General features: G+C 40.7%; 2 protein-coding genes and 1 long non-coding RNA gene across 6 annotated transcripts in view; 1 reads left to right on the top strand and 2 right to left on the bottom strand.

Moving 5' to 3' along the window:
• The window catches only part of LOC118403283 (extended synaptotagmin-2-B-like), a 48,596-nt gene extending 34,765 nt beyond the window's left edge, over positions 1 to 13,831 (bottom strand). For all 4 annotated transcript variants that reach the window (XM_035801928.1, XM_035801930.1, XM_035801931.1 and 1 more), the window contains exons 1-5: positions 13,746 to 13,831; positions 13,135 to 13,190; positions 12,602 to 12,722; positions 11,340 to 11,439; positions 10,948 to 11,018 (exon numbers count right to left, since the gene is read on the bottom strand). In XM_035801928.1, coding sequence (XP_035657821.1) covers positions 10,948 to 11,018; positions 11,340 to 11,439; positions 12,602 to 12,722; positions 13,135 to 13,190; positions 13,746 to 13,811 — 414 coding nt within the window. In that variant the 5' untranslated portion in view covers positions 13,812 to 13,831. The remainder of the gene's footprint in view (positions 1 to 10,947; positions 11,019 to 11,339; positions 11,440 to 12,601; positions 12,723 to 13,134; positions 13,191 to 13,745) is intronic.
• Positions 13,832 to 14,782: 951 nt separating this feature from the next.
• LOC118403066 (extended synaptotagmin-2-A-like) overlaps positions 14,783 to 27,169 on the bottom strand; it is a 19,831-nt gene continuing 7,444 nt past the window's right edge. Inside the window, exons 3-5 of the mRNA XM_035801503.1 lie at positions 25,254 to 25,388; positions 15,678 to 15,754; positions 14,783 to 14,870 (exon numbers count right to left, since the gene is read on the bottom strand). Of these exons, the coding sequence (XP_035657396.1) occupies positions 14,783 to 14,870; positions 15,678 to 15,754; positions 25,254 to 25,388 (300 nt within the window). The remainder of the gene's footprint in view (positions 14,871 to 15,677; positions 15,755 to 25,253; positions 25,389 to 27,169) is intronic.
• On the top strand, positions 19,068 to 20,479 carry LOC118403698. Its single transcript, XR_004829680.1, has 3 exons — positions 19,068 to 19,559; positions 19,717 to 19,879; positions 20,202 to 20,479. It is a non-coding gene; the product is annotated as an uncharacterized LOC118403698 (long non-coding RNA).

Below are 27,169 nucleotides of genomic sequence, written 5' to 3'. Positions count from 1 at the left end.
GGGGCTATTTTCTAAGCAAGCAAGTCCAAGGTAACTTGTCATACAGGCCTACACAACTCAATCTCACTTTGGTAACTCCGTACCTGTCCCCTTGTAATGCTTGCTACTGTATACAGCCCTGATTGTAACAGGTCCCGGTCATCAAAGGTTCTAAGTTAATAAGTAACAAGAACATACAAAAGACTGTTGACATCAGGCATGACGCAGTGGAAAGTCCCAGTTGTACGTGGCACAGGGGAAGTCCCACCTGGTTTAGACTGGGGAGAACCAGAAGTTTGCAGGTAAAGGGACAGACAGGAACAGTTCACAAGAACCCAGCACTTCTGCTGCTTAAAGAGAAACAGGCAGGTCTCTACCCAGCCAGGTTTACTGCTGTGGAGTCTCAGACATCCAGGTGAGATTTAGACAAGTTTATTTGTCTTGACTACCTCGATATTGCGGCTACATGCAGGGGTTTACTGACAATACACACCCTGTGCATGTACCTATGCCCTACAGTAAGTAATGATATTCACGATGCCCAATGAAGAAATGAGCCTGGTATTCAAAGCTATCAAAGCTGCCAGGGGTCTTCATTTGCATGAAAGGACATTAAAGACACTTCACAACTTTAATAGCTTTGGATACCAGGCTAAAAGTGTAAAGTTTTAACCCTTGTCCTGCTGACTTTCTATACCAAAACTCGCCCACACTGCTGGGGTTCCCAGACCCCTTTGAAACAAAGGGTACTAGTTTGATTTTCCTTATTTTCAGTTACTTTACCTTACACTAACCCCATAAAGGTATATATCATTGTAAAGCTAACAATGTGTACTTTCAAGAAATGTTGCATACATTTACAATTCTATCAGTCATAAGGGTTTACAGTGGCAATAAAACAATAAAACACACTTTTTCATTTAACTTTTGTATTCTCCTTTCATATCCTACAATTTAAGCGTGAATTTCTTGACTACAATCTATCTAAAGACTTCTGACAACATTTCCTTGCCCATGTGAGAAAAAAAAATCATGCAGGTATTGCTACAGGTGAGTTAATGATTGTATATTGTCCTTGGTGCTGATTTGCATTTTCTGTCTAATCACTATTCCTTTAGTGTTGAATAAACTTCACTCTGACACTGTCTGGTAAGTGGAATATAACTTTGCTGTACCAATTAAAGCTTGCAGTCTCTACTTTTCATGAGAGTCTAAGTTAAGTTATGTGCATCAATTCTATTTATGAATAAAGTCATAAAAAGCAATAAAATGTAGATTAGTCCAGAATCTTTCACAATTATCTCTAGAACACCAGTAAAAAAACTTTTGACATCAGTACAAAGTTCCTAAAGAGTCCTGGGGACATGACAACGATACAAAGGAGGTGAGAAAATCAACAGGTATTGCTACAGGTAAGTTAATGATTGAATATTGTCCTTGGTGCTGAAGTGAGTATAGTCACTATTCTTGCAGTATTGAAAAAACTTTGTTCTGACACTGTCTGGCAAGTGGAATATAAGCTTGCTGTACATCAAATTAAAGCTTACAGTCACTATTTTGCTTGAGAGTCTATGTTAAGTTGTTTCCACCTATTTTATTGATCATTAAGTAATAAAAAGCAATAAAAGGAAGATTTTGTCCACAATCTCTCATACTAAGCGCTACCATACCAGTAAGATAACTTGTGGCAAAAGTACAAAGTTCCTGAGGAGTTCCAAGGACAAGGCAACGAAACAAACGAGGTGAGAAAATATATTGCCACTTCCTGAGGGGCCTACATGTACGTCATCACTCACACTCGTTCAGGGGCCCCGGCGCGCTCACCGTCCGGCATCGCACAACTGCCCCACTCCCCTCGGCCCCGACTGCATACCCGACCCGGTTCCTGGCCTCCCCGGTCCCGTACACGGCCTTTCGCCTGACCACAGCCATGCCAGCCACGGTCAGAGTCTGTTCCATCCATCCCACGATTCGCTTTTCTGGGCCCCATGCCTCAATAGCACGCCTAACTTCCTCACATGTCGTCGTCACATAGTTTCGCTGCTTTCCTTGGAATCTCTGCCCGAATCCGGTAAATTGGGATCAGAATCCTTCCATAAAGAGTTCGGTGTGAATCTCCAATACTATAAATCGCGGCATTTTTACGTTAGATACCGACATTTTCGGCCGAAAACAGCTAAAAACTGCAAAACAAAACACTTACGCCAGGATAGCAGACGACATGACGCTCATGAATATTAATTAACCTCGCAAGGGCTTCTGGGATGACGTACTTCCGGTTGCGCAACAGTTCGTTGACCCCTGACCCTTGACCCATAACACCCGATACGTAGTTTGGTTCCCGCCACTACCGCGCGCGAGTGTTACGTACGTATCCTGGACATACCCCCCAAACTACAATAGTGTTGCGCCGCAAATAGAACATGCATGTGCAACAACACAATTGTAGCGCGCCGCAGGACTAGGGTTAACATATCAGGTAACATTATGGCCTTGCAATCCAAGGTTTCTAGTTGCACAGGTATGTATGTACAAAAGGCCTTTGTGGTAGGCTTGATACAATGGAAAGTCCCAACTGAGAGAAAGGAAAACCCCAGAACTTATGCTCGTTAGTACAGAACATACAAATGTCTCAGTCTCAGGCATCCAGGTGAGATTTAGACACACATCCTGATATGGGACTAAAGAGTTTGATGATACTTGATATGTGGGTAATTTCATGACCAGGAAATGTTTGCATACTATGTAGACCACTGTGTGTCTACTAAAGACTACCAGCAGTGCGCTATATGTATGCTACATACATATAGTGTACATACATGTATTACATTCCAATACATGTTAACATTTTGTACATCTTAAGTTCGAAAGATTGAGGCAAGTCACAGGCAACTTATTTAACTCTATCTTTGGCAGGGCTCTTGCCAGCTTGAAATTTGACGGAAAAATGGGTCCTGGCTACAGCCCTGGTCATTCTAGACAGAACTCATTTCTAAGTGTTTTTTTTTTTTGTAAAATATTTTTGTTGTCAATGCAGACTTATTTTGCATAACATCATCATCATCATTTTGCATAACAGAAAGTTGAAATTATTAAAATGTTCATATAAATTCAAATTAAAGGTATTCAAAGCTGTAACATTATATATAATGTTTTTACCATTGCCTTTCCAAACCAATGATTAGAATCTTCTCTTTTTTTAAAGCTGGAGAAAAATGTCTGTGACCAGCTTAGTGAACAAATTCAAAGACTTGGACGTGAGCCTTAAGGCTCAACCAAGTCAAGAAGTCGGCTATGGGAGGGCACTGAGGGAAGCAATTGTTGGCGAGGATCTTTTCAAGGAGGTGGAAAGCTTAAAATGTCTTGGAGACCTGCATCTTGAGAAAGCCAAACTCAGTAAAGACGCATCAGAGTTTGACAAGGCTGCCGCCCTGTATGCTGCTGCCCTACTGCGCTGCACAGATCCAGACATGGAGCAAACACTGGAACATCGTATTGGCTACACAAGGAAACTCTCCATGCAACTGCTGGAGTATGCTCCTAACTTCCAGCAGTTGACATCAGACTACTGGGGTACTGCTGACAGTAATGTCTTAAGGGTAGCAGAGATTTGTGACAAATTGGACAGAAGTAAAGGGAGGTGCTCTATTGAGGACATTTACACAGAAACAATAGTGACAGCAATTGAAAATGGGGACATGTTTTTGGAGGTTGAGGCTCTGAAAGTAATTGGGGATTTTTACCTTGAGAGAGGCAAGAAAAAATTGCATCCTTTGCAGTTCTCCAAGGCATCTGCCATGTACAGCAAGGCCTTGACAAGATGCAAGGATCTTCAGACAAAAGAGACACTGGAATGTCGCATCTTATACACAGAGAAGACCAAAGAAACTGCAATACAGGTAGTTTCAGCTTGATATTCCTATTTACTCGTTCATTTTCTGTTTTTCAGCAACCCCCTAGGCATCTATTTTGCCTTTTCTAAAAAGTAGTATTGTGCACAGACACCATGGAAATAAAAAACAATCTAGAAGAAAAATTACTAGGAGTAAAAAGATTCATTGAAAGTGTTTATTAATGTGGACAATTATCATTGTGCAGAACTCATCATTCAAGAAGTCAAGGGGGAGAAAAGAGGGACTGCAAGGGAGGAACCAGCTGGAAAACATCAGAACTTCCTACCATCCATATACACCAAGGTAGGGAAATGCATACATACACTGCAGAATCTACAAATTAACTAGTTTAGAACATATCCTAAAGTTCATACATTGCCAAACTGTAGAGGATTTTGACTCTGACATCTAAAATGCTCTTTTACAGGAATACAACAGGGCCAGGAATGCCCAGTGCTGCAGATGGAGAAATTGAAGAAGAAAGACTCACAGAGGAGTATGTTCTATGTTTTTGAAACTTCTAGTATACTGTCCTGGACATACAGGTTACATTACTTGTCAATGACTGATCTTTCTTTCTTTCTTTCTTTATTTGAACATAACATGGCTTAAAAACAAATGTAACTACAGAAATGAAGGACATGCGGGGGGTGGGCAGAAGCCTATGTGGCTTTTCTTGGGCCTCCCCCAGAACTAAGTCACAGAAATAATAATTATTCATAATTAAATTGAACGAAAAATGCACATAAGTAGAAATCATCATGTGAAGTATACTTAGGGAATAGAAGTTATATTACAAATGATCAAATGAAATAATAAATACAAAACAAAATTCACATACAAGTCGGAATTTGACAAAAAAGGTAGGATCTCTAAGTCTTTGGAAACAATAGCTATCAACTACCAAGAACAACCAAAAATGAAATGAAAAACTAGAGTTCGGGGATCTCATACCTCCTTGAAATATTTATTGCTTTTTTGTGGATGGTATGTATGTTTATAGTCGGTTGTATTTGAGAGTAATGGTTATATAATATAAATGTTATGGGAAAGTAGTGGTGTATTTATTTAATGACACAGAGGATGTCCATCTGATTAGTAATTATCAAAATGTGACACTTAATTGTGTAATGTGCGTTTAAGAGGTCGACGGCATGTGGTAGCGTGGTGTTCCTTAAGCTTGATGTTTGGCATTTAAAATGTCTAAGGTTGTCAGCATTATTGAGGTTCGACTATGTGCCTCAGAGCTGTGTGGTGGGAGGAAGTTGGGAAGCTCAGAAAGAAGAAGGGATGTGGCCAACTTTAGTCAGATGGTGATTTGATTTTCCAACAATATGTCATAACATCAGCTGTTCACACAGTACAAAAACGAGATGCACACTTTCCTCTGACAGCCCTACACCAACTGTAAGATGAATACTTGGCGCCAACCCCGTCTGCTAACAGCTGTCACCTCACCATCTGCTTGGAGCTAAGCCCATTAACAAACACATAAAGCACGATGCCTGTACCAATATATCTCAAATATAGGGGTGATTTCTGATATTATTACATCGATTATAACGACAGATACGGCTCCCAAAATCTCATCGATTCGAGCTTTCATCACACCCCACCAACACAACAAGTATGAAACCAATCCATCCAGCCGTTCTTGAGTAATCATCTACACAGACATCTGTGTCACATCTACACATAACAGAAAATATGACCTCCATTCCATGACATTTCATGGAGGTAACAAGGAAATCATCTTGAGAAGTAAGGCTCATAGTGCTCATCCAAACTTATGCATGCACTCCCGCATTAACACAAAACTTTCCCTTCATGTCCAGGAGGTACAGAGACCACCTTGGGGAAGGTGCCTCCTCCCTTGCCAGGACAGATCTGGACTCAGCAGAGCAGCACTTTGCAGCTGCACTCAGGATGGTACATATCAAAGGTAGGTTATTAAAAAAAAATTGGAAACTTTAAAAATAAGTTTTAGGAAATTCATCTTGCCTTCTGTCTTCTTCTCCATATTAATATGATCGTAACAAGACTGAATGCCTAAGACAACCTTTTCCTCCCCAGACCCCACAGCCCAGCAGTACCAAAGAGAGGTGGAGCCCCTGTGCAAGTTGGGGGATGTCTACAGTAAGCGAGGTCAGCAGACAGGAGACGGGGGAGACTTTGTCAAAGCAGCAGCACTCTACAATGCAGCAATAGCCAGGTCAGAGGATCAAGACTTCAATGATAGCATAGAGAAAGCTATTATAGAAGTAGACAAGTTGTTTGTAAAATTTATCCTAGACAAGAATAGCAATGATAGCCAAGACGACACAGAAAAGAACAAAAAACAGCTGAAGGAGATGCGGGACCAGATCAAGCTGGAGATGGAAACCATTGACCAGCAGCTGGATCCCTATGTACATGATGAGGATGACCCATGTGTCAAAGAGATAGAGGCAAAACGAGCTCAGGCTGTCAGGTACTTGTTTGAGAACATTGCACAACAACGGAAGGAGTTCATCAGCTTGCTTGTAGAAGAGTGTATTGGGTTAATGGGTCCCCCTCCCTGTAAGTATGCCCTGATAGGTTTGGGTTCACAGGCCACAGCATTGGTAACTCCATACTCAGATCTGGAGTTTGCTATCTTGGTACAACAAGAAAGTGAAGAATCTGTTGTGTATTTCTGCAACCTCACCCACTATCTACACCTTAAGGTGGTCAACCTGGGAGAAACCATTCTTCCAGCACTGGGAATAAAATCTCTCAATGACTTCTACTCTGAGGATCCACTTGACAACTGGTACTATGACTCTGTTACACCTCGTGGGTTTGCATTTGATGGTTCCATGCCAAAGGCAAGCAAGACTCCACTGGGCAGATCATCCAGTGAACTCATCTGCACACCAGAAAACATGGTTTTAAATCTTAACAAGGATGTCACACTATACCTGAAGGAAGGATATCACCTTGCCACTATCTTGAGAAACCCATGCCTGATAGCAGGGGACCAGGATTTGATTGAGTCATACATGGACAACACAAGGAAGATACTGCAAGCTGATGGGGGTAAAATGGCTCATCAATTGGTAAATGCAACTCTGAGAGAAAACCTTAAAACCTATCACAATAAGGGTTATAACTTTAGTGATATTACAAAAACAATTACAGCAAAGATGATTGATGTCAAGGATGACCTCTATCGCTTCCCAGCTGTAGCAGTGGACTGCTTGGCACTGTCTTCAGGCATCATACCTACCACAGTTTGGAAGACGATAGAAGAAATGGAAAACCAACAAGTCATCAGTCCCAACAACACACACCACCTGACAGTGCTTACCAGCATCTCAGCAGAACTCAGACTCAGAACCTACATTGCAAATGGTGGACAGAGGGAAAACTTGTCAGTTTTTCCCTCAATGGAAACAGTGCTGCATGAACATGAATCATCCCAACAGACCAATGATAACGATCAAATTGAGGCACTAAAACCAGTTTTCAATCTGCCAAATCAAAAACAGCTTTTCAGATACTATTATACATCAGTCCCTCTGAAAGGTGTTTTGTCTGAATGGTCTGGAAAAAAGCCAAGTTCATTCCCTGATTTCTATGATACGTCATCAAAGGTAAAAGGAATGATGTACTTTAAGCTCTGTAAATACAAGCTGGCTATCAGCTGCTATAATGATGCCCTGAAGAAAGCTGAAAACACTGAACCTGAGAAAATGTACCTGCTATGTAATCTTGGAAGTGCCTTACATGCAGTGGGTAACTATAGAGAAGCTGTAAGCTGCTATGAAAAGACAGTCCGGGTGTATACATATATCTATGGCCACAGTGCAGCACAGTCTGATGAAAATATTGCCATGATAACTAGCGATTTAGGACAAGCTTGGAGTGACCTGGGTAATCAAAGGAAAGCAATCAAATACATTGAACAGGCAATGCAGATGTTAAAGAGAATTCACTATCCCAGTTTGGCACATTGTCAGATTGCATTGTCACTTGATAGGTTGGGGAGTGCCTCAAGCAGTCTGGGTGATTACAGAAAAGCACGGAGCTATCATGAACAGGCATTGCAGATGCGCAAGAGTATCTATGGCAAGAATACAGCACATCCTGACATTGCAATGTCTTTCAACAACCTGGGGAAAGTCTGGGGTGAACTGGGTGACCTGAGAAGGGCTGTCACTTTCTATGAACGGGCACTTAAGATGCTGAAGAGTGTCTATGGTCAGAGTACAGCACATCCTAACATTGCCACTCTACTCCACAACTTGGGTAATGCATGGGAGGACATGTGTGATCACAGAAAAGCTATCATCTACAACGAACAGGCATTACAGATGGACATGAGTATCTATGGGCAAACTACAGCACATCCTGAAATTGTCTTGTCACTCAACAACCTTGCATCAGTCTTGCACAATCTGGGTGATCACAGGAGAGCTGCCAAAAGCATGGAACAGGCAATGCAGATGTTCAGTAGTGTTTATGGTCAAGGTACACCACATCCCAATGTTGCAAAGCATCTCAATAAGCTGGGGTCAACCTGGTGTCGGCTGGGTAATTGCAGCAAAGCAATCAGTTTCTATGAGCAGGCACTGGAGAAGTACAGGAGTATCTACGGTGAGAATACACCACATCCTGACATTGCCTCAACACTGAGTAGCATTGGATTAGCTAACAGTGATCTTGGTGATCAAAAGATGGCAATCAGCTACCATGAAAAGGCACTGCGGATGTACAGGAGTATCTATGGTCAGACTACAGCACATCCTCATGCTGCCATGACACTCAACTACCTTGGGAGAGACTTAGATTACCTTGGTGACCACAAGAAAGCAATCAGCCACTATGAAGAGGCCCTACATATGTGCAAGGATATCTATGGCCAGACTACAGCACATCCTCACATTGCAACATCACTCAACAGTCTGGGACGAGCCTGGAGTCATCTGGGTAAACATAAGAAGGCAGTCAGCTACCATGAACAAGCGCTGAAGATGTATAAGAGTACTTATGGTCAGAGGATGGCACATCATCAAATTGCTTCATCACTCGGTGAACTAGGGTCAGCCTGGCTCCATAAAGGTGATCACAAGAGAGCAATCAGCTACTTTGAACAGGCATTAAAAATGAACAGGAGTATCCATGGTCAAAGTACAGCACATCCTGCCATTAGTAGAGCACTCATCAACCTGGGGGAATGCTGGCGTAACTTGTGTGATAACAAACAAGCCCTCGGCTACTATGAGCAGGCACTGAAGATGTGTAGGAGTATGTATGGCCAGAGCACCTCACATCCTGACATAGCCTCAACTCTAAACAATATGGGAATAGCCTGGTGCCAAATTGGTGATGACAGAAAAGCAATAAATTACCATAAACAGGCACTGCAGATGCGCAGAAATATCTATGGTCAGAGAACAGCACATCCAAACATTGCCACATCTCTTAGCAACCTGGGGTCTACCTGGTGCCATCTGGGTGATTACAGGAAAGCATGCCGTCACATGGAAGAGGCACTGCAAATGGAAAGGAGTATCTATGGTGAGAGACTAGCACATCCTACCATTGCCACAACACTAGAGAACCTGGGGGCAATTTGGCATGCGCTGTGTGATTACAGAAAAGCACTTGACTATCAAGAACAGGCATTGGAAGCAAAGAAGAGTATTCATGGTCAAAGCACAACACATCCTCAAATTACCATTTCACTCAATAATCTAGGGGCGACCTGGCTGGCATGGGGTGATTACAGGAAAGCAATTAGCTACTTTGAACAATCACTACAGATGGACAGGAGTATCTATGGTCAGGGTACAGCACATGCTAAGATTGCCTCAACATTGAACAACATAGGGGTTGCTTGGAGTTATCTTTGTGATCACAAGAAAGCATTCAGCTACCATAAACAGGCACTGAAGATGTACAGGAGTATCTATGGTCAACATAAAGCACATCCTCAAATTGCCACCTCACTTGAAAAAATGGGTAATGCTTGGAGTGACCTGGGTAATCATAGAAAAGCAATCAGATTCATGGAAAAGGCTCTGGAGATGCAGAAGAGTATCTATGGCCAGACTACAGCACATCCTGATATCGCAGGATCACTCAACAGCCTGGGGTCAGCCTGGCACTATCTGAAGGATTACAGAAAATCTCTCAGCTACTATGAAGAGGCACTGCAGATGTACAGGACTATCTATGGTCAGACTACAGCAAAACCTCAAATTGCAGTCTCACTCAATAACCTGGGGGAAGTGTGGCGAGACCTAGGTGATCATAACAAAGCAATCAGCTACTATGAACAGGCATTACAGATGTCTAGGTGTATCTATGGTCGCACTACAGCACATAAGGGCATTGCTGCTTCACTTAACAATCTGGGAATGGCCTGGCACAAACTCGGTAAGCACAGGAAAGCTATAAATCTCTGCCAAGAAGCCTTGGATATGGCAAGGAAGATTTTCCCTGAGGACAAAAGTCATCCAATCATAAAAGGATGTGAGAAAAATGTTGCCTGGATCAGATCAAAATCTATATATAGATAACTTAAAATTTTGACATAATTGATGCAGATTTTAAAACTATTTTCAAATTATTTTGGTTTAGTTTTTGGTGACAAAACAACTGATTTTCAATGGTCATGACAAGAAGGACAGACACTATGTACATGTATAGTTTGAGTTAAAATGTACCAATAAATCACTTTGTCTTTTCAAAACCAAAATACTGAACAAATTATCAGAATGTCTGGTCCAGGTGACTGCCACCTTAGCCAGTAAAATGCAAGTCTCAAGTGTCAACAGCCAATAACCAACCTCTTCACCTTCTGGGCTAGAGGCAAGGCCAATGTTGTTATGTGTTGAAACAGATATGTCATTCACATGTTGACATGAACATGCAACTGTCATATGGGGACAACTGCATCATTATTGAAATCTCTATCTTCCAGTGGTTAGTATTAGATATTTATATCTTATTTGTACCTGAGGGACCAATATGAAAAAAAGGCAACACCATGCTTCTATCGTGAATTTGAACCAGTAGGAATACAATACTTAAATAAAAATATTCTTACCTCATAGTACTCGTTCCATCTTGGCTCTAGGCTGTTCTCTATTGTCTTGCTCCTAAAGCTCTGGGCTCCAACTGTATGACAATAATGCAGACTCAAGATACTTCAGACAATTGTCAAAACAAACAAAATATCAATGTATACATGCAATCATGCAAAGACAGACTGAATTTACATTGTAAAGGTTATGCCCAATGCTGCCAAATTTCAAAGTTCAAGAGTAACAAATAAACATACATAACAATTATCTGGCTTCTCCGTTCTTTGCTGCTGATTTGAACATGAACACATTATGATCCTAGATGATTCAGGACCCTACAAAAGTCAGACAAAATGTAAAGAATGGCCCCAATGATGACTTAGTGACCATGACACTTTGTTGACCTATGACCTACCTTGCAGGGTGCAGTAGGGGTCAGACTTGCCCTTCTTCATGAAGCCCACGTCAGCTCTCATCAGCTCCTTCGCTTCCTTCAGGTGTATCCGCAGGACTCCCTAAATAACACAACAACACAATAACAAACATCTTCAGCACCAAGGACAGGGCATCCTTCATAATACACAACACAACCAGCTTCAGGTGTATCCGCAGAACTCCCTAAATAATGCACAACAACACAAAAAGTGTCCAGCACCAAGGACAGGACCCCTAACTACCACATAACACATACAGCTTCGGGTGTATCCAAAGAACTCTCTACATAACACAATAACAAAGATGTCTTCAGTACCAAGGACAGGCATGTTCCATCTGTACAAGTCCCTAAATAATACAACACAATAACACAGAATATTTTCAGCACCAAGGACAGGCATGTGTCTTCTACAAAACTCCCTAAATAAAATGTTTTCAGCACCAAGGACAGGTCTATTGTATTGAGGAACTCTAAACTGAAACATCTTATTCTATTCATAAATTGAAAAGTAGACTATAAATACACCTTCCAAACGAATAGTTTCTCAACAGGACTTCCTAGTTCTGACCAACTTTATTAATGGAACAGAATCTATTCCTACATGTTGACACCAACAATGTTCTGTAAATTTCTGTTTAAAAGTCCACATGTCTAACAGCATTATAACATCTATTGAGTGGAAATCAAAACCTTCCATTCCCAGCACACCTGATTGTGACTTCCCAAAAAGTAGCCAAACTTTTGGAAGGCAAATCTCTACTAACCACTGGTTCTCAAGTGTTGTCAGATTCATACTGAATGCTAAAGAGTTTTCCACCATTGCATTAGACAGATATTCAAGTGCCAATGTTCATTCATTCATTCATTCATTCATTCAGACTGTGTAACCAGTCCCTGTTCTTGGAGTTGAAGTCTCCTAGTACTAGTTTTACAGTCTGTGGGTTGCTCGTTGCTTTCTGTACTTGCGATTCATATATTATAAATAAAAAAAAAAATGTTATGAGCCGATGGTAAGGCTATTGATAAATTGCAAATAACAGCCGCACACTGGACATTTTTGAGGAGCACATGGTTTATTGTGTCCTTTCTCCAGGATTCTAGCACCAGAATGAGGTCACAGGATGAGGTCACAGGACTAGTCTATTTCTAAATTAGGGGGGTTTGGGTAGGAGTTCGCAGTGGTTCATAACAGCCAATTTATCTAAGTTATTAATGTGGAAAAGAACAATAATCCTACTGACCACAGGCATGGGGTACTTGAGCTTAGCCACCTCCAGGTCTGGTATGAGCGGCATCGGGTAGCGGTTGGGCAGCACCATGAAGTTAGACACCTGGTCAGCTACTATTCCTTTCAGTAGGGAGCTGGAACATATAACATCATTCATTCATTCATTCATTCATTCACCACTCACTCATTCACTCACTCAGGTATGAGCGGCATCGGGTAGCGGTTGGGCAGCACCATGAAGTTAGACACCTGGTCAGCTACTATTCCCTTCAGTAGGGAGCTGGAACATAAAACATCATTCATTCATTCATTCATTCATTCATTCATTCAATCATTCAATCATTCATTCATTCATTCATTCATTCATTCATTCAATCATTCATTCATTCATTCAATCACTGATTCACCAGCAGGAAGCTAGCAAATGTAAAACACCCCTTCAACAAAATATAGACAGTCTGTAGAACACACTGACAGAATTATTTGACATACTGTACTACAAGAACTTGACTGTACACTTTGCACATAAGTACACATGAGCCTCACCTGAGTCCAGGGAAGTCAAACACGTCGGCCAGGTTGGTCAGGTTGAAATCTATCTCCTGGGGAGGACATGAGAAGGCATATGTCAATCAATTTATATGTCACACCAACAAAAGGATAAAACTGCACAACAGAACACTTCCTATCTTTTTCTGCCCAGGATTACATTTTATATCGTATTTAATAAATGCAGAATATACTTGTTTTAAAAAACAAATCCACTCCGCAATTGTCAAGTAAGATTTACCGTTTTCCCACTGACACTTGCAAAATGATTACAAATATTCTAAAGCACAATTCTCGTTGGAAAATTTGATAAGGCGTCAGAAGGATGACGGCTGAGACACAACAATTCACAGGTTTTGACCATTCAAAAGTTTTCATGAGAATGACAAGAGAGTATACCGCACTGAGGATAACTGTAGTGCAATAGATGTCGGTGTCCAGACCACTGCATCAACAGAACACAGTGGACTACTACTACTAGCTGAGGAATGAGTCCTCTCTACTGATACTATATACTGGAAATGAAGTCCAATTATAGAGGCGCCTATATCCTTGTGTTAAGGAAAACTGAACATGATCTGATTTGCAAGAGAAGCCTGCGTTCTCACCGGCCTGTTGAGGAAGAAGACGGTGATCCCCCCGATGAGAGGAGAGAACTTCACCAGCGGCTTCATCACTACTCGCAGGGTTCCGTGGATCTAGGGCACAACATTTAGAATCAATCAACTTGAGTGAACCAATGGTTATTACACATAATATGTAGCTTTTACATGTTATTTTACATATACATGATTTACCAAATGTCAGCATCATCCTCACCTAATGTTAAAGCTGTAAAACTCAGGCCTCAGGCAGCCAACTAGCTTTTTGTTCATTTTATTCTTTTTCTTTAAATATATACATGTCTATAGTCTACAAATTTATGAACATTCATTTCCCTTGAAAACTAACTTATACAACCAGAATTCTAAGTTTGACAACTAAAAATAGAATGTCAAAACCAATCAAATTGCAAATGATTGGACTGTAGAAGGAACTACATCAGATTCTGTTTTCATTCTGTATATCTCACAAATTAAATCACAATTTCAAATTCCCCAAAGCTATGATAACAAAATCATACAATTCCAACCCAGTTCACTCATCAACCTTGGACGTCCTTCCTCTCAAAGATGTTTAACTAATTAATCAATCAACTAACAGCAATGAAAACATGATCCATTTGGGTAGTCCCATTATAGCTATTTTAATAACATAGGGGCAGTGGGTTGTTATCCAAGTTGTGTCTAGGGTGTGTTATAGTATAGGAACCAAAGCTCAACCCAGCACCCTAACCATTACCTCAACAACGCACAAATCTTAAATAACACCATGGTGTTCAACATTATCTTTATTTTGCATAAAAACACTGCAAAAATGACATGTTTAAAACAAGTACAGTCAAACCTGTCTATAGTGGCCACTCAAGGGACCGGACAAATGTGGCCACTATAGCCAGGTGGTCTCTGTATAGAGGTGGCAATTTGTAGATAAAATACCCAAGGGACCGACAAAAAGTGGCCACTATGGACAGGTGGCCCCTCTGTAGAGGTGGCCCCTAATACAGGTTTGACTGTATCTAATTAAAAACCTTAAATATTGTCCCTCACATCAAGTAATTCCTCACCTGTAAGTCTTGAATCCCTGCCAGGAATCTCTTCATGCGGATCTGAATGTCACAGTCTCCTGCGTACCTGAGGACACATACGTTTGTATGTACAGGTGTAAGTATACAGTAAGATGCAACATATGATACCAAGACAGGCTTTACCCTTGTCTTGTTCTCAACTATCGTTCTAGATAACAGAGTCTTGTACACTTAAGTTGTTTTGTTTTTTCTGGTGCACATTTGTATGTACAGGTGTAAGTATACACCGTTAAAGACTTGGTATACCATGACAGGCTTTACACTCGTTTTTTAAACTAACATTCTAGATATCGTAGTGTATTGGTCTCAATTACAGCTTTCTTCTGAGTGTGAAGAGAAATGAGGTGAAGTCTACTGCAGATATCTACATGTACATGTACAAGTGTAAAGCCTGCAAGCCCTTAAATAAGCGTGCCTTGAGAGGTGCCTATCAAGTTGCATATGGAGGTGTACATGCTTCTTCTCAACATGTTTGGAATTAGATAATCTTCAAATGTGAGATCTACACACTCGGGCATTTGTTAACTAGAGACAGACGTGTGTCATCATCAAACACTGTCAGACGTGTACATATCAGTAGAACAACATTCCATACGAACTACAGCCATAAGTATGCAGATGGAAGTTACTTCCCACAGGTGTAAGTGATGGTAAGGTTTATGAATACAAGAAATACTGAAAACTTTCCTTCAGTATTTTATCCAGAAAATTTCAATTCATGTGGTTTGCAATCTGTTTGACATTCAATATGTCACTTCAAGAATGAATCAAAATGAGTAGGAAATTTGAGAAAACTCAGGATTAAGAGGGTACATGTATAGGATTATAAATGGATGAGCTGTTAATCACTTACATGATCTCCATATCCAGGATAATTTCGTTCCTGTGCACATGTTCAGTGTAGACCTGGATCCCTCCTACTCTGGGGGGCTGAAACATTACAAAAGTACTGTTTACACACTTCTACACATCTATAATGCATCACAGTTTACACACATCAGTAATGAAGATGTTCAATGTAGACATGGATCCCTCCAACCCTGGGGGGCTGGAACAACAGTAAATTTTTTAAAGTACTGTTTACACACAGTTAATAATAAAGTTAATGAAGAAGCCATACTGATGTGCATGGCAGAAAAAAAGTGGATCCTTAGTAAAGAACTCTGCAACAGGCCTGAGTCAGCTTACAGATGTGCCCTGTGTGGCAGAGACTGTCATTCTCGTATAGGACTGTTTAGCCACAGTCGACGCTGTAGGGCTGATATCAATTTAGGATTTTACCATGGTCCATACTGACCGAAAGGGGCCAATATTATAAATACTTATAAACTCATCAGCCCTCAGGCATTTTTAGTGCTGCACGCTGCACAACAATTATCAGCTGAGCTAAGATTATCAAACATGATCTTACATGTATTTGCATTTCAAAACAGCTTGTAACATAACATTAACTTGTGTTGCAGGGAACAGACCTTTTTACATAAACATTGTGCGGAACAGCGTCAAGAAAGCTAGCTAACATTCAGAAAGTACCTGTCGTGTGTAACCCGTCTGACTTATGAATATGAAATACCCACTTCCACTGTAAGGTGATCCGTATTGACATAAACCACATAGCAGACATTAGGCTGTGTCTGTCAGCACAGTATCATGTTTACAGGGTGTGTAGTACATGTACATGTGCCCAACATGGGACCAAACACTGGCTATTCTGGGTGGGGTATTTTGGGTCATGATGACAGTTCTATAGCTAAACACTATGCTCTGGTGTATGAACGAGATGTTAAATATTGTTATTTTCATATAACATCAACTCTTACAATTCCACCAGTGCTCAGTTTTTGTTGCATCAATGAAGATTATCTCTGTGGCCGTAAAAGTAATTATAGTTTCTTCCTACTGTTGCACAAGACAATGCAGTAGAATATCTTACACAGTATGTAAAGTACAAGTTAGATATTTCTAAGCCATGGTGCCACCATGATCAATGCTTTCCTACCCTAAAAGTAGTCAAACTAAAGCTCAAAGACTATTTTGGGTGGGGTATTTTGGGTCTTGATAACAGTACAAACACTGCATGTGCACTGTTCTGTGTACTAATGGTAATGTTTCCTGCGACAACTGTACAAGACAATGCTGTAGAATATCAAATACAGTATATAAATTAAACATCTGTCCAAGCCATTGGTGCCACCATGATCAATGCTGTCCTACCCTTAAACTCAAACTCACAGACCAACTATTTTGGGAGGGATATTTTGGGTCCACGATAACAACACTTCTCAGTGCACTGTTGTATGTATAACAGAAGGAAACGGAGTTAATACATAAGACAATGTCCTTCTAGTTCTAGCTTTCTTGCCACTGTAATGTTGTACAATATAGTGATGTTATGTGACAAAATGTCCAATCCTAATGGCCTTACCACTATTTACACCATACTTCTCCAACACTGAAGCTTAAAACATACATTGTACAACACATGTACATGGGTGTCTTGGAGGGCCATTGGTGTCCATGTATTATGACCAAGGAATTTTATCAAGGAAAAGGCAATTATTTTCAGGCCTATCAAATCCCATTTGTCATATTTTGGAATGACAGCAAACAAAACTTTATCTGCACCTCCTTTTAAGCACTCAGAATATACTGAGCTGAAAAATTGTCATAATAAGGCATCGTTTCTTAATAAAAAAAGTCAATTACTTTGTAAATGTTAACAATAATTTTATGTCCTAGAAGTGCGTTGAATAGACTGACAAAAGCTACACAGTGTGACAGTTTCAGTGAAAGTAATAAACAATTCATCATCCACCTGTTATATTTTCAAAGCCTCCTTCTCCCAACTTGAACTTACAGACATGCATTTTTCATAATGTCTGATCCCCATTCATAATTCACACACTTTTGGGAGCTGTGCTGAGTACAGGAGGGCTGACTGGGCAGGCGGCCAATAGTAGTAAAGTACAATCAGCACAAGGCTTTTACTAGCCAGGCTAGTCATTTGGACGCTCTTTTCTTAAAATAACTTTGACTTTATTCAAATTGTAACAAGACAATACAGTATGCTGCACCAGGCAGCAAGATGCTGATGTTGTGCAGCATACACAATTTAAAAAAAATACATAGTATAATACAATGATAATATTAATAAAATAACAAGACAAATGGACACACTAGACGCTCTTAATTATATTGGAGAGCAGATCCTCTGACAAGCATGTAATTCTGATTGACTGGGAAGGCGGCCAACAGTAGTAAAATAAGGCCTTTAGCCAGGCATACAATGTAAATCCTGTGTGTCTTTGGACTGCTGTTCTAAAGGCACTAGACACCCTTAAGACTTACACAGGGGAGCAGATCCTCTGAGTCAGACTAGCATGAAATGCTGATAAACCAGGGATGGCACTAGGTCAGAGTCTTCTACTGTGACCTCTCTGACAGTAATTTTGCCCCCCAGGATACCACAGAATGCACCATAATTTATAACTGAATGCACCGTGGAAGGTGGATGCCCCCGGACCAACCTACAATACATGTTCCTGTAAAACTTGCTGTGCTGAGACTCTGAGTCGCCTAGAAATTTGGACGCTGAGCTGTGCTGACTATAGGGAGACAGACTGGGCTGGGGGCCAACGGTAGTAAAATCAGGCTTTTACTAAGTTTTAGCCAGCCATGCATCCTGTGTGTCTTTGGACTGCTGTTCTAAAAACGCACTCGACACCCTTAAGACAGACTTACACTGGGGAGCAGATCCTCTGACTAGCATGAAATGCTGATAAACCAGGGATGGCACTAGGTCAGAGTCTTCTACTGTGACCTCTCTGACAGTAATTTTGCCCCTCAGGATACCACAGAATGCACCATAATTTATAACTGAATGCACCGTGGAAGGTGGATGCCCCCGGACCAACCTACAATACATGTTCCTGTAAAACTTGCTGTGCTGCGATTCTGAGTCGCCTAGAAATTTGCACCCATGTCCAGTATCAGGGTGAAATGCACGAAGTTGTCCTAAGTTAAGTTAGATGTCTGAAGTTGTCCAAAGTTGTCCAAAGTTGTACGAACTTGTCCGAAGTTATGACGTCATCTAAACTTTGCACAGTCAGCCGGGTGGTGTACGGAGTTGTACGAACTTGTCCGAAGTTATGACGTCACGCTAACCATGACGTCATCTAAACTTTGGACAGTCAGCCGGGTGGTGTACAGAGTTGTACGAACTTGTCCGAAGTTATGACGTCACGCTAACCATGACGTCATCTAAACTTTGGACAGTCAGCCGGGTGTCCTGATCAGGTCGCGTATTCCTTGGAAGATGTCGCCTAGCATGACTTTGGTGATACATATACTACACTACGCGTCTACAAGTTTTCTGTGTTACGTTCAAATGTCTCAACTGTCATTTCTAGAACCTTTCTTCTAATGTTCTCATCTTCTTAGACGTCACAATCTGACGTTTACGTCACTAACTCAGGTGTTTTCGTAATTCGAAACCGGAATGCGTTCTTCGAACGGTGTCGTTTTTCAGTCTAACAGTTTGAAACCGTGTGGCGCTGAAGTCGCCACGGCTACTTTTTAGTCCGTGTCTTTGACGAAATAGACTTTCTTAACGGGGGATTTACGGACAATATTATATCATATCATGTCGTGCAGTAAATCTTTGAAGGCTACAGATCTCCATTCGTCCTGGAAAGTCGAGTTTGACTGGAAGGATTTTCCGGAAGAACTTGTTCAGGTGGGTTAGTCGTATTAATCGCACCTTGATATGTTTTGAGTTCTGACTTTTGATTCATAAATCTTATATTCTTTAGAAGTTACATCTTACAAAACAACATATTTTTATCAGAATGCAGATTACTTATCTTTATTAAGATTTGTCTTATTCTTCACAGGGATGTTGTGCTGTTGCATCTGTTTTGTGCGTGCCAACGGTGGCTGTTTTATATAGCCTTGTCACGGTCGCGGCTTTTGCTGTAAGCCATGCACAAGTCTCTCCACCTGACACCAAATGGAGGGAAAATGTTCTTCTGTGGACAGCAATCTGTCTGCCAACAGGTAGATTTACTTCTAAACACCTTTTTTATTGTTTCAAATCAAACGTTTGATTCAATGTAGATATAACGTTATATGTTCAAAATTTACAACCGTCATTTCTAGAACCATACCTTGTCGAACATTCTTTTGCTTAACGTCACCAACAGACATTTACGTCCTTTGCTCAGGTGTTTTTTTTAATTCGAACCTGGAATGCGTTCGTAGAATGGTGTCGTTTTTCAATCTCTGTATTGCGACACGGCTGCTTTTATTTCATTTGTTTTATTCTTTTTAAACATCTATTAGCGGGGATCAAAATGACATTTACCTGTTGTCTTGGCAGGCGCTGGGAAATCTACTATCTGTAAATGGATTCAAGAACTTGTGACTGATGTTTACACGAAGTTGCGGAAAGACCATACGGACAGTGGTAGTCCGTCTGCTGGGTTTACTTATGTACTAAATGGTGGAAGTACTTCAATTAATTGTTAAATTACAAGAAATAAAATAACAACTACTACTTCTTATGATACAAAGTGGTGAAAGATGACTGCAATACATGTAGTTTATAAATAGATAGGGGAGATGTTTTCAGGTACTTGTATTTAGAAGTGACGTAAAAAAAGGGAAATATAATATTAAGAGTGAACTTAAATTATTTTGTGTGCATTGTTAAAACGAACGTTAAGAGGAGAAATAAAAGACAAAAAAAGTGAAATAAATGAAATTTTTTACAATGCATGAACATTGATTTTGTGCTGATTAATGTGAATCTATATTCTATTTGTGTATATGCGTGAGTGGTGTGTATCTTATTTACACATATATAAGTTTTTACTATGTATTAATTAACTTTGGACAAATTCGTACACATGCCGCCCTACCCTGCCCACTGTCCAGAGTTAGATGACGTCACGTGACTTTGCACAAGTTAGGACAACTTCGCACACTTGTTGACCTACCCTGCCCACTGTCCAAAGTTAGATGACGTCACGTAACTTTGCACAACTTAGGACAACTTTGCACACTTGTTGACCTACCCTGCCCACTGTCCAAAGTTAGATGACGTCACGTAACTTTGCACAACTTAGGACAACTTTGCACACTTGTTGACCTACCCTGCCCACTGTCCAAAGTTAGATGACGTCACGTAACTTTGCACAACTTAGGACAACTTTGCACACTTGTTGACCTACCCTGCCCACTGTCCGAAGTTAGATGACGTCACGTAACTTTGCACAACTTCGGACAACTTCGCACACATGCCGCCCTACCCTGCCTACTGTACGAAGTTAGATGACGTCACGTAACTTTGCACAACTTAGGACAACTTTGCACACTTGTTGACCTACCCTGCCCACTGTCCAAAGTTAGATGACGTCACGTAACTTTGCACAACTTAGGACAACTTTGCACACTTGTTGACCTACCCTGCCCACTGTCCGAAGTTAGATGACGTCACGTAACTTTGCACAACTTTGGACAACTTCGTACACTTGACACCCTACCCTGCCTACTGTACGAAGTTAGATTACGTCATCCAATAAATGTTTTGACGTCATCTGTGACTCCCGATATAGCATCAAAGCCAGTGGGAAACGGTTGTAACTTAGTACAACTTCGTACAACTTCGTACACCCTAACTTCGTGCACTTCACCCTGATACTGGACATAGCTCGAAATTTGGACTCCCTATGATAGAATCACAGCTAAAAGCCTGAGTAAAACACAATCAGCACAACTCAGTCATAACCAGGGCTGCCTCCAGGACCCAACCTTCCATCCTGCCACAAAAATCTGCTTCTCCGGATTAACAAAAATTTACCCCATCTGTTCATGAAACTAATGAAAATACAGTTCCCTGTAGTTTAATCACTGCTTTGTTTAGAAACAGGTTCATGGTTTGGAAAGATATCCAATGCAATACCAGAATAATGGAGAAGTAAAACACTATGATGAACATAACTCGGTTATACAGTTACTGTAATAAAAATGCTACAATGTACAATTAGATTAGAATTCACACAGACTACAGAGCATGTAAATTATGGAGTGATACAATGTAACAAATGATGGCATTGATACAAAATATGAGTCTCAGACTAATTTTAAAAAATGTCAGGTAACTTAATGACTGTCTAATAACATAATGACAGAAAAATAAAACATGATATTTTTGCGGTACAAAATAGAAATGTTACAAACTGCACCAATGTAAATTATGGATCACTACTCAGAGTGCTACAGTGTAACAGGTGAATAACTACATGGCAGTCTGCCATGGGATAACAGCCAATAACAAATGGAGAATCTAAAGTTAAACACACAGTCAACACAAGTCATTTAAGGTTACTCATAAGGGAGAGAATCACTCATGTGGAACCGATTTCCGTGTTCCCCCGAAGTGGCCAGGCCAGGCCTTATCAGATCTTGCCCTGCTGGCCTGAGCGGTGACAAGCTGTACCACCTGTGGTGCAGAGGTAGGGTTGGTCGGGTCGTATATCATGCTTGGTTTCTTTGGTTGAAGTGCAACATGGAAAGCATAATATCACTTTATGTACCAAATTACTATAAAATCAGAGAGGTTGTGGCACAAATTAGCGTGTATGTACCTTTCCATTGGAATATTTCTCGACCTGTATGATGTGGGCCATGAATGAGTGAGTGATAATACTACAGGTCCAGGACATGCACACTTGATCAAACACGCAGGGAAACTCCAACATAGAGGAGATAGGCATGCTTTTATATCTGTATTAAAACTTATAAAAGATGATTGAATTTTTAAGCATGTATTAGTAAAAACATCTACACACCTATTACATTAAAGTAAATACACAAAACACCACGATTCAATAAATCTGTACTTAGTTTCTTTCCATCTTTGGATACATTTGGTATAGCCCACAGTAAGGAGAAAACTACAGCCAATCAGTCAACAGACTGCCACAGAGCTTCTGAAAGGCTATAGTTCTCATACAAACACAATACTATTACATGCTACAGAGTCTAAAACTTCTTGGACCTTTTTAGTCATATAAAATACCTAGTATTGTCTTTTCTTTACAGTGTTTTCCACAGTTTTCAGTAGTAGCTCTTAGTACGTAATCCACACCATGTGTGTGGATAGCATGCCGTGCGGAAGAGGCTTGCTTGTCCCAGGGGTTCTTCCTAGTGTATGTGATTGACACCTCATTAACCTTCGGGAGGATTCGGGGAGGATTCGGAGAGCCGTAAGCCAACAGAAACCTTTCTTTTTGGGACATCAATTCTCGGTATTCCTTGGGGCCATGCCTTATATGGAAAGACCAAGTGGTGAAGTAACATGTAAGCCGAGTGCCTGCAGATTTGAATGAGGGCTCTGTGAAAGCATGAGCTTGCCATACCGCGCGAAGTTTTGGAAGAAAATCAAGCATTTTTCCTTGATTTTCTTTTATATTTGGTAAAATATAACTACAATAATACAATGAGTACATGTGTTGGTACATAGGTTATTGTTTGTGACCAAGTTTTTGGCAAGTTTTGCATGTTTTCAGGCACTATATTTGTCCCAATCGTATAGCGGCTTTCTATCCCGGAAGTTCATTTTTGATGCCATTTTCTTAATAAATTATCCATAACCTGCCCAAGATATCACCATAGTAGAAATTCTAACATGTTTTTGTGTATTGTGTGTGAATTTCATGGGCTTAGGTTCAAAACTGCAAACGCTAGAGCGTTTAGAAGAGACTAAACCCCTGACCCTCCCAGCGCGGGGTCACAAGGCTTATGAGTAACCTTAACATGTAGCTAACTGTGACAGAACTCATCTGATACATTCTGACAGACTGTAGCAAATTGTGAATTTATAGGATCCAGACTGCTACATTGCCACAACACAACCAACACAGGTCAGGTGACAATATGCAGTAAACTGTGACAGAACCGCTACATCCTCACTAGAACAGACTGTAACAAACTGTGAATCCTGGATAGACCGCTACACTGCTCAGCCGTGACAGAACTGCTACATCCTGATGTACACAGTTACTGTAGCAAACAGTGATCAGAGTGCTACAGTATAACAGATGAGGCACTGCCACATTCTCTGTAATACACACAATCAGGGCTCGAAATACCACCTGCATACGCAGGTTAGTGCAGGTAAAAATGGAGCTGTGCAGGTATTTCTGGTGTCTACCTGCACCTAACCTGCACTGGTCCATGTAGGGTTTTATACATATATGTCCTATGATGTAGGTGCATAACAATCTTATTGATCCATACTTCCTAAATTCAGAGTTTTGCAGGTAAAATTTGTCTGGTGCAGGTAATTTTCGATGTTACATGCACCAGTGCAAGTATGCTGAAAAAATTATTTCGAAAAAAGTACTTCCAAAACTGAAATAGATCTTGCTGAGACTCATGGAGTGAAACCCTTTTTCAGCCATGGCTGCTCATTGGGAACTAAGAGAAAATTAGTTTAAGCCATCTCTGCTGGAAAATGTGCCACCTGTGCACCACAGTCATGATCCTGACACTGTCTACTTACTGCCTACTGGTCTAGAAACTTTCTGTCTGCAATGGGGGAGGGGGTACACTAGTTAGATTTGCAATAAAGAGTAAACTTAAGTCCTATAGCCCTTTGAGGTCATAGGGGCAGTTGGCATTTGAAGTTGGAGCCCCTCCCTCTCCTTCCACTGCCTTTACCTCCCCAACCGAAGTCAGGTACGCATGTTTACACCTGAGAGGAGTGAGGTTGTGCCACACAACCAAAGAGAAAGATGCAGGTTATACAAACAAACAAGCAAACAAACAAACAACTGACCATGTCCCCTAACATGATGTTACTGAACTGGAAAGACTTCAGCATGTCGTGTGAGTCCTTCACAAACAAACAAACAAACAAACAAACAACTGACCATGTCCCCTAACATGATGTTACTGAACTGGAAAGACTTCAGCATGTCGTGTGAGTCCTTCACAAACAAACAAACAAACAAACAAACAAACAACTGACCATGTCCCCTAACATGATGTTACTGAACTGGAAAGACTTCAGCATGTCGTGTGAATCCTTCACAAACAAACAAACAAACAAACAAACAAACAACTGACCATGTCCCCTAACATGATGTTACTGAACTGGAAAGACTTCAGCATGTCATGTGAATCCTTCACAAACAAACAAACAAACAAACAAACAAACAAACAAACAGCTCACCATGTCCCCCAACATGATGTTACTGAACTGGAAAGACTTCAGCATGTCGTGTGAGTCCTTCACAAACAAACAAACAAACAAACAAACAAACAGCTCACCATGTCCCCCAGCATGATATTACTGAACTGGAAAGACTTCAGCATGTCGTGTGAGTCCTTCACAAACAAACAAACAAACAAACAAACATCTCACCATGTCCCCCAACATGATGGTACTGAACTGGAAAGACTTCAGCATGTCGTGTGAGTCCTTCACCACTGGCTCTACAGAGGTTCTCAGGATGTCCTCAACATACCGCCCCACATACGGCCACAGCTGGGCTAGGATCTAAACAAATAAACAATAAACAAACAATTCCTCAGGTTATCACATATGTAAACATTATCGTGAATGTACTTAAATAACGCTCAATTTCTGGGAAAAAAATTATACAAATTTTTAGCTACTGCAAAGCTAAGGCCTTTCTCTAGATAAATGACCCATCTCTCTGGTCATGTGACCTGCAAACATGTGACTGCAAGTCAGGGTCAAATGTGAGTAACAGAATAACTTAGAAAGGGCACTCAAACCAGAAATAGCTGACATTTTGTTTTTAAATGAAACATTTCTAACATCTGGAGTAGACTCAGAAGCTATGAACTATTAAATTGGATTTGCGTTGCCTGATATAATATAAGACTTCTGAAGAGTCCCTGGAGTCTGACTGGTTATTCAATCAGGCACTGCACATGTCTGGCAGTCTGGGAGGGTTATTAACTTATATGGAGGGGGGGAGGGGGGCTTAGCAACTACTGAGGGTACTTCAATTCCTTTGCTTCAAGTACACAATATATAACTGTGCACATAGCAAAACAGCACTGTAGGTGAAACACAGGAAGTACATGTGCCAGGCACCTAGAGTACAACTCAGTTTTTTTTTTTTTACAGAGCTTTACGTAAACATTTCAGCATAATGGTGGTATTCCACAAGTTTCTAAAATCAGAATGTTTTATTGTCAAGTTTGACTGTATACTCAGTATAGACTTATATGGGTGATCAGTGCCACTATGCCACTGTAGGCAGTGCCATTATTTACTCAACTCTCAAGTCAACACTCATAATGCAGTTACTGTAGTGGTTTAAGGTCTCATTGATGAGTTTCTTCTTCCCATAGACTTCTATGTTATAATTCGTGGTTTAAATGGGCGCGTTCATAATGAAGCTACGTGAAATTTCAGCAGATTTTTCATTCTTTGTCGAGCACATTTACCCTATATCGTGGGAAAAAATTGCCAATGTAAACTATACGTAGAAACTTTTTTTATAGCAATTACAAACTACGATTAGTCAATCCCCACAAAAGGCACTTTTTCGCTGCTATTGTACAACCGCACCACTCAGAACCCACGACTGTGTACCTCCGATCTAGCGCGCGGCTGCCAAACTTTACCTGCTTATTTCTTCAGTTAGAAACAAAATTTCACCAATCTAACTTTTGATATCAGTTCCGCTGGCTAAAAGGGAATTTCTCACCGCTACAAACATGCGTCTATACAGCCGTTCAGTTTTTGGCTCGGATCTCTTTTAGGGTTCCCACTAGCGGAGTAATACATCAATGAGACCTTAAGTTTAATGTATTATTGAAAAAATCTATCAAAAGAAAGAATGTCGTTTTCTTCATCATCTCTGAAAGTTTGGGTGTCTTACGTTAATGAATTAGCCTCTGGGAGGTAATTAAGTACGAGATCATGATAGGCATGAAAGCGCGACCTAGCGGCGGACAAAGGCCAAAGTGCAAAGGCGTCGAGACTGACGCTTTTGACGTGTCGCAAAGACTCATTAGATCAGTCTGTGTATGAGTCTGACTGAGTAGTGTTCTCTTTGTGACTTTGTCTTTGTTTAATTGGAATATATCTCAGAGAATAGTCGTGTAAGGGATATCAGCACGACAGGCACGACGAGATTCATCCGGATCTTTCTACGTAAAATAAACGGTTCTATAGAGGATCGGGTGAAGGTACTATAGCTCATAAAGTCAAAACAGAGCTTAACGACTAGAAATTAATGTTAGCTGCGTTTCAAGCTCCCTTATACCAGAGGCGGGCAAGCCGAACTGAGCCTTTCTGAT

This window comes from Branchiostoma floridae, chromosome 16 (assembly GCF_000003815.2).
Source record: "Branchiostoma floridae strain S238N-H82 chromosome 16, Bfl_VNyyK, whole genome shotgun sequence".
NCBI classification, from domain to species: Eukaryota; Metazoa; Chordata; class Leptocardii; order Amphioxiformes; family Branchiostomatidae; genus Branchiostoma; species Branchiostoma floridae.
Note: the sequence above shows the minus strand (reverse complement) of the source record. Positions and strands in the feature narration are given on the sequence as shown.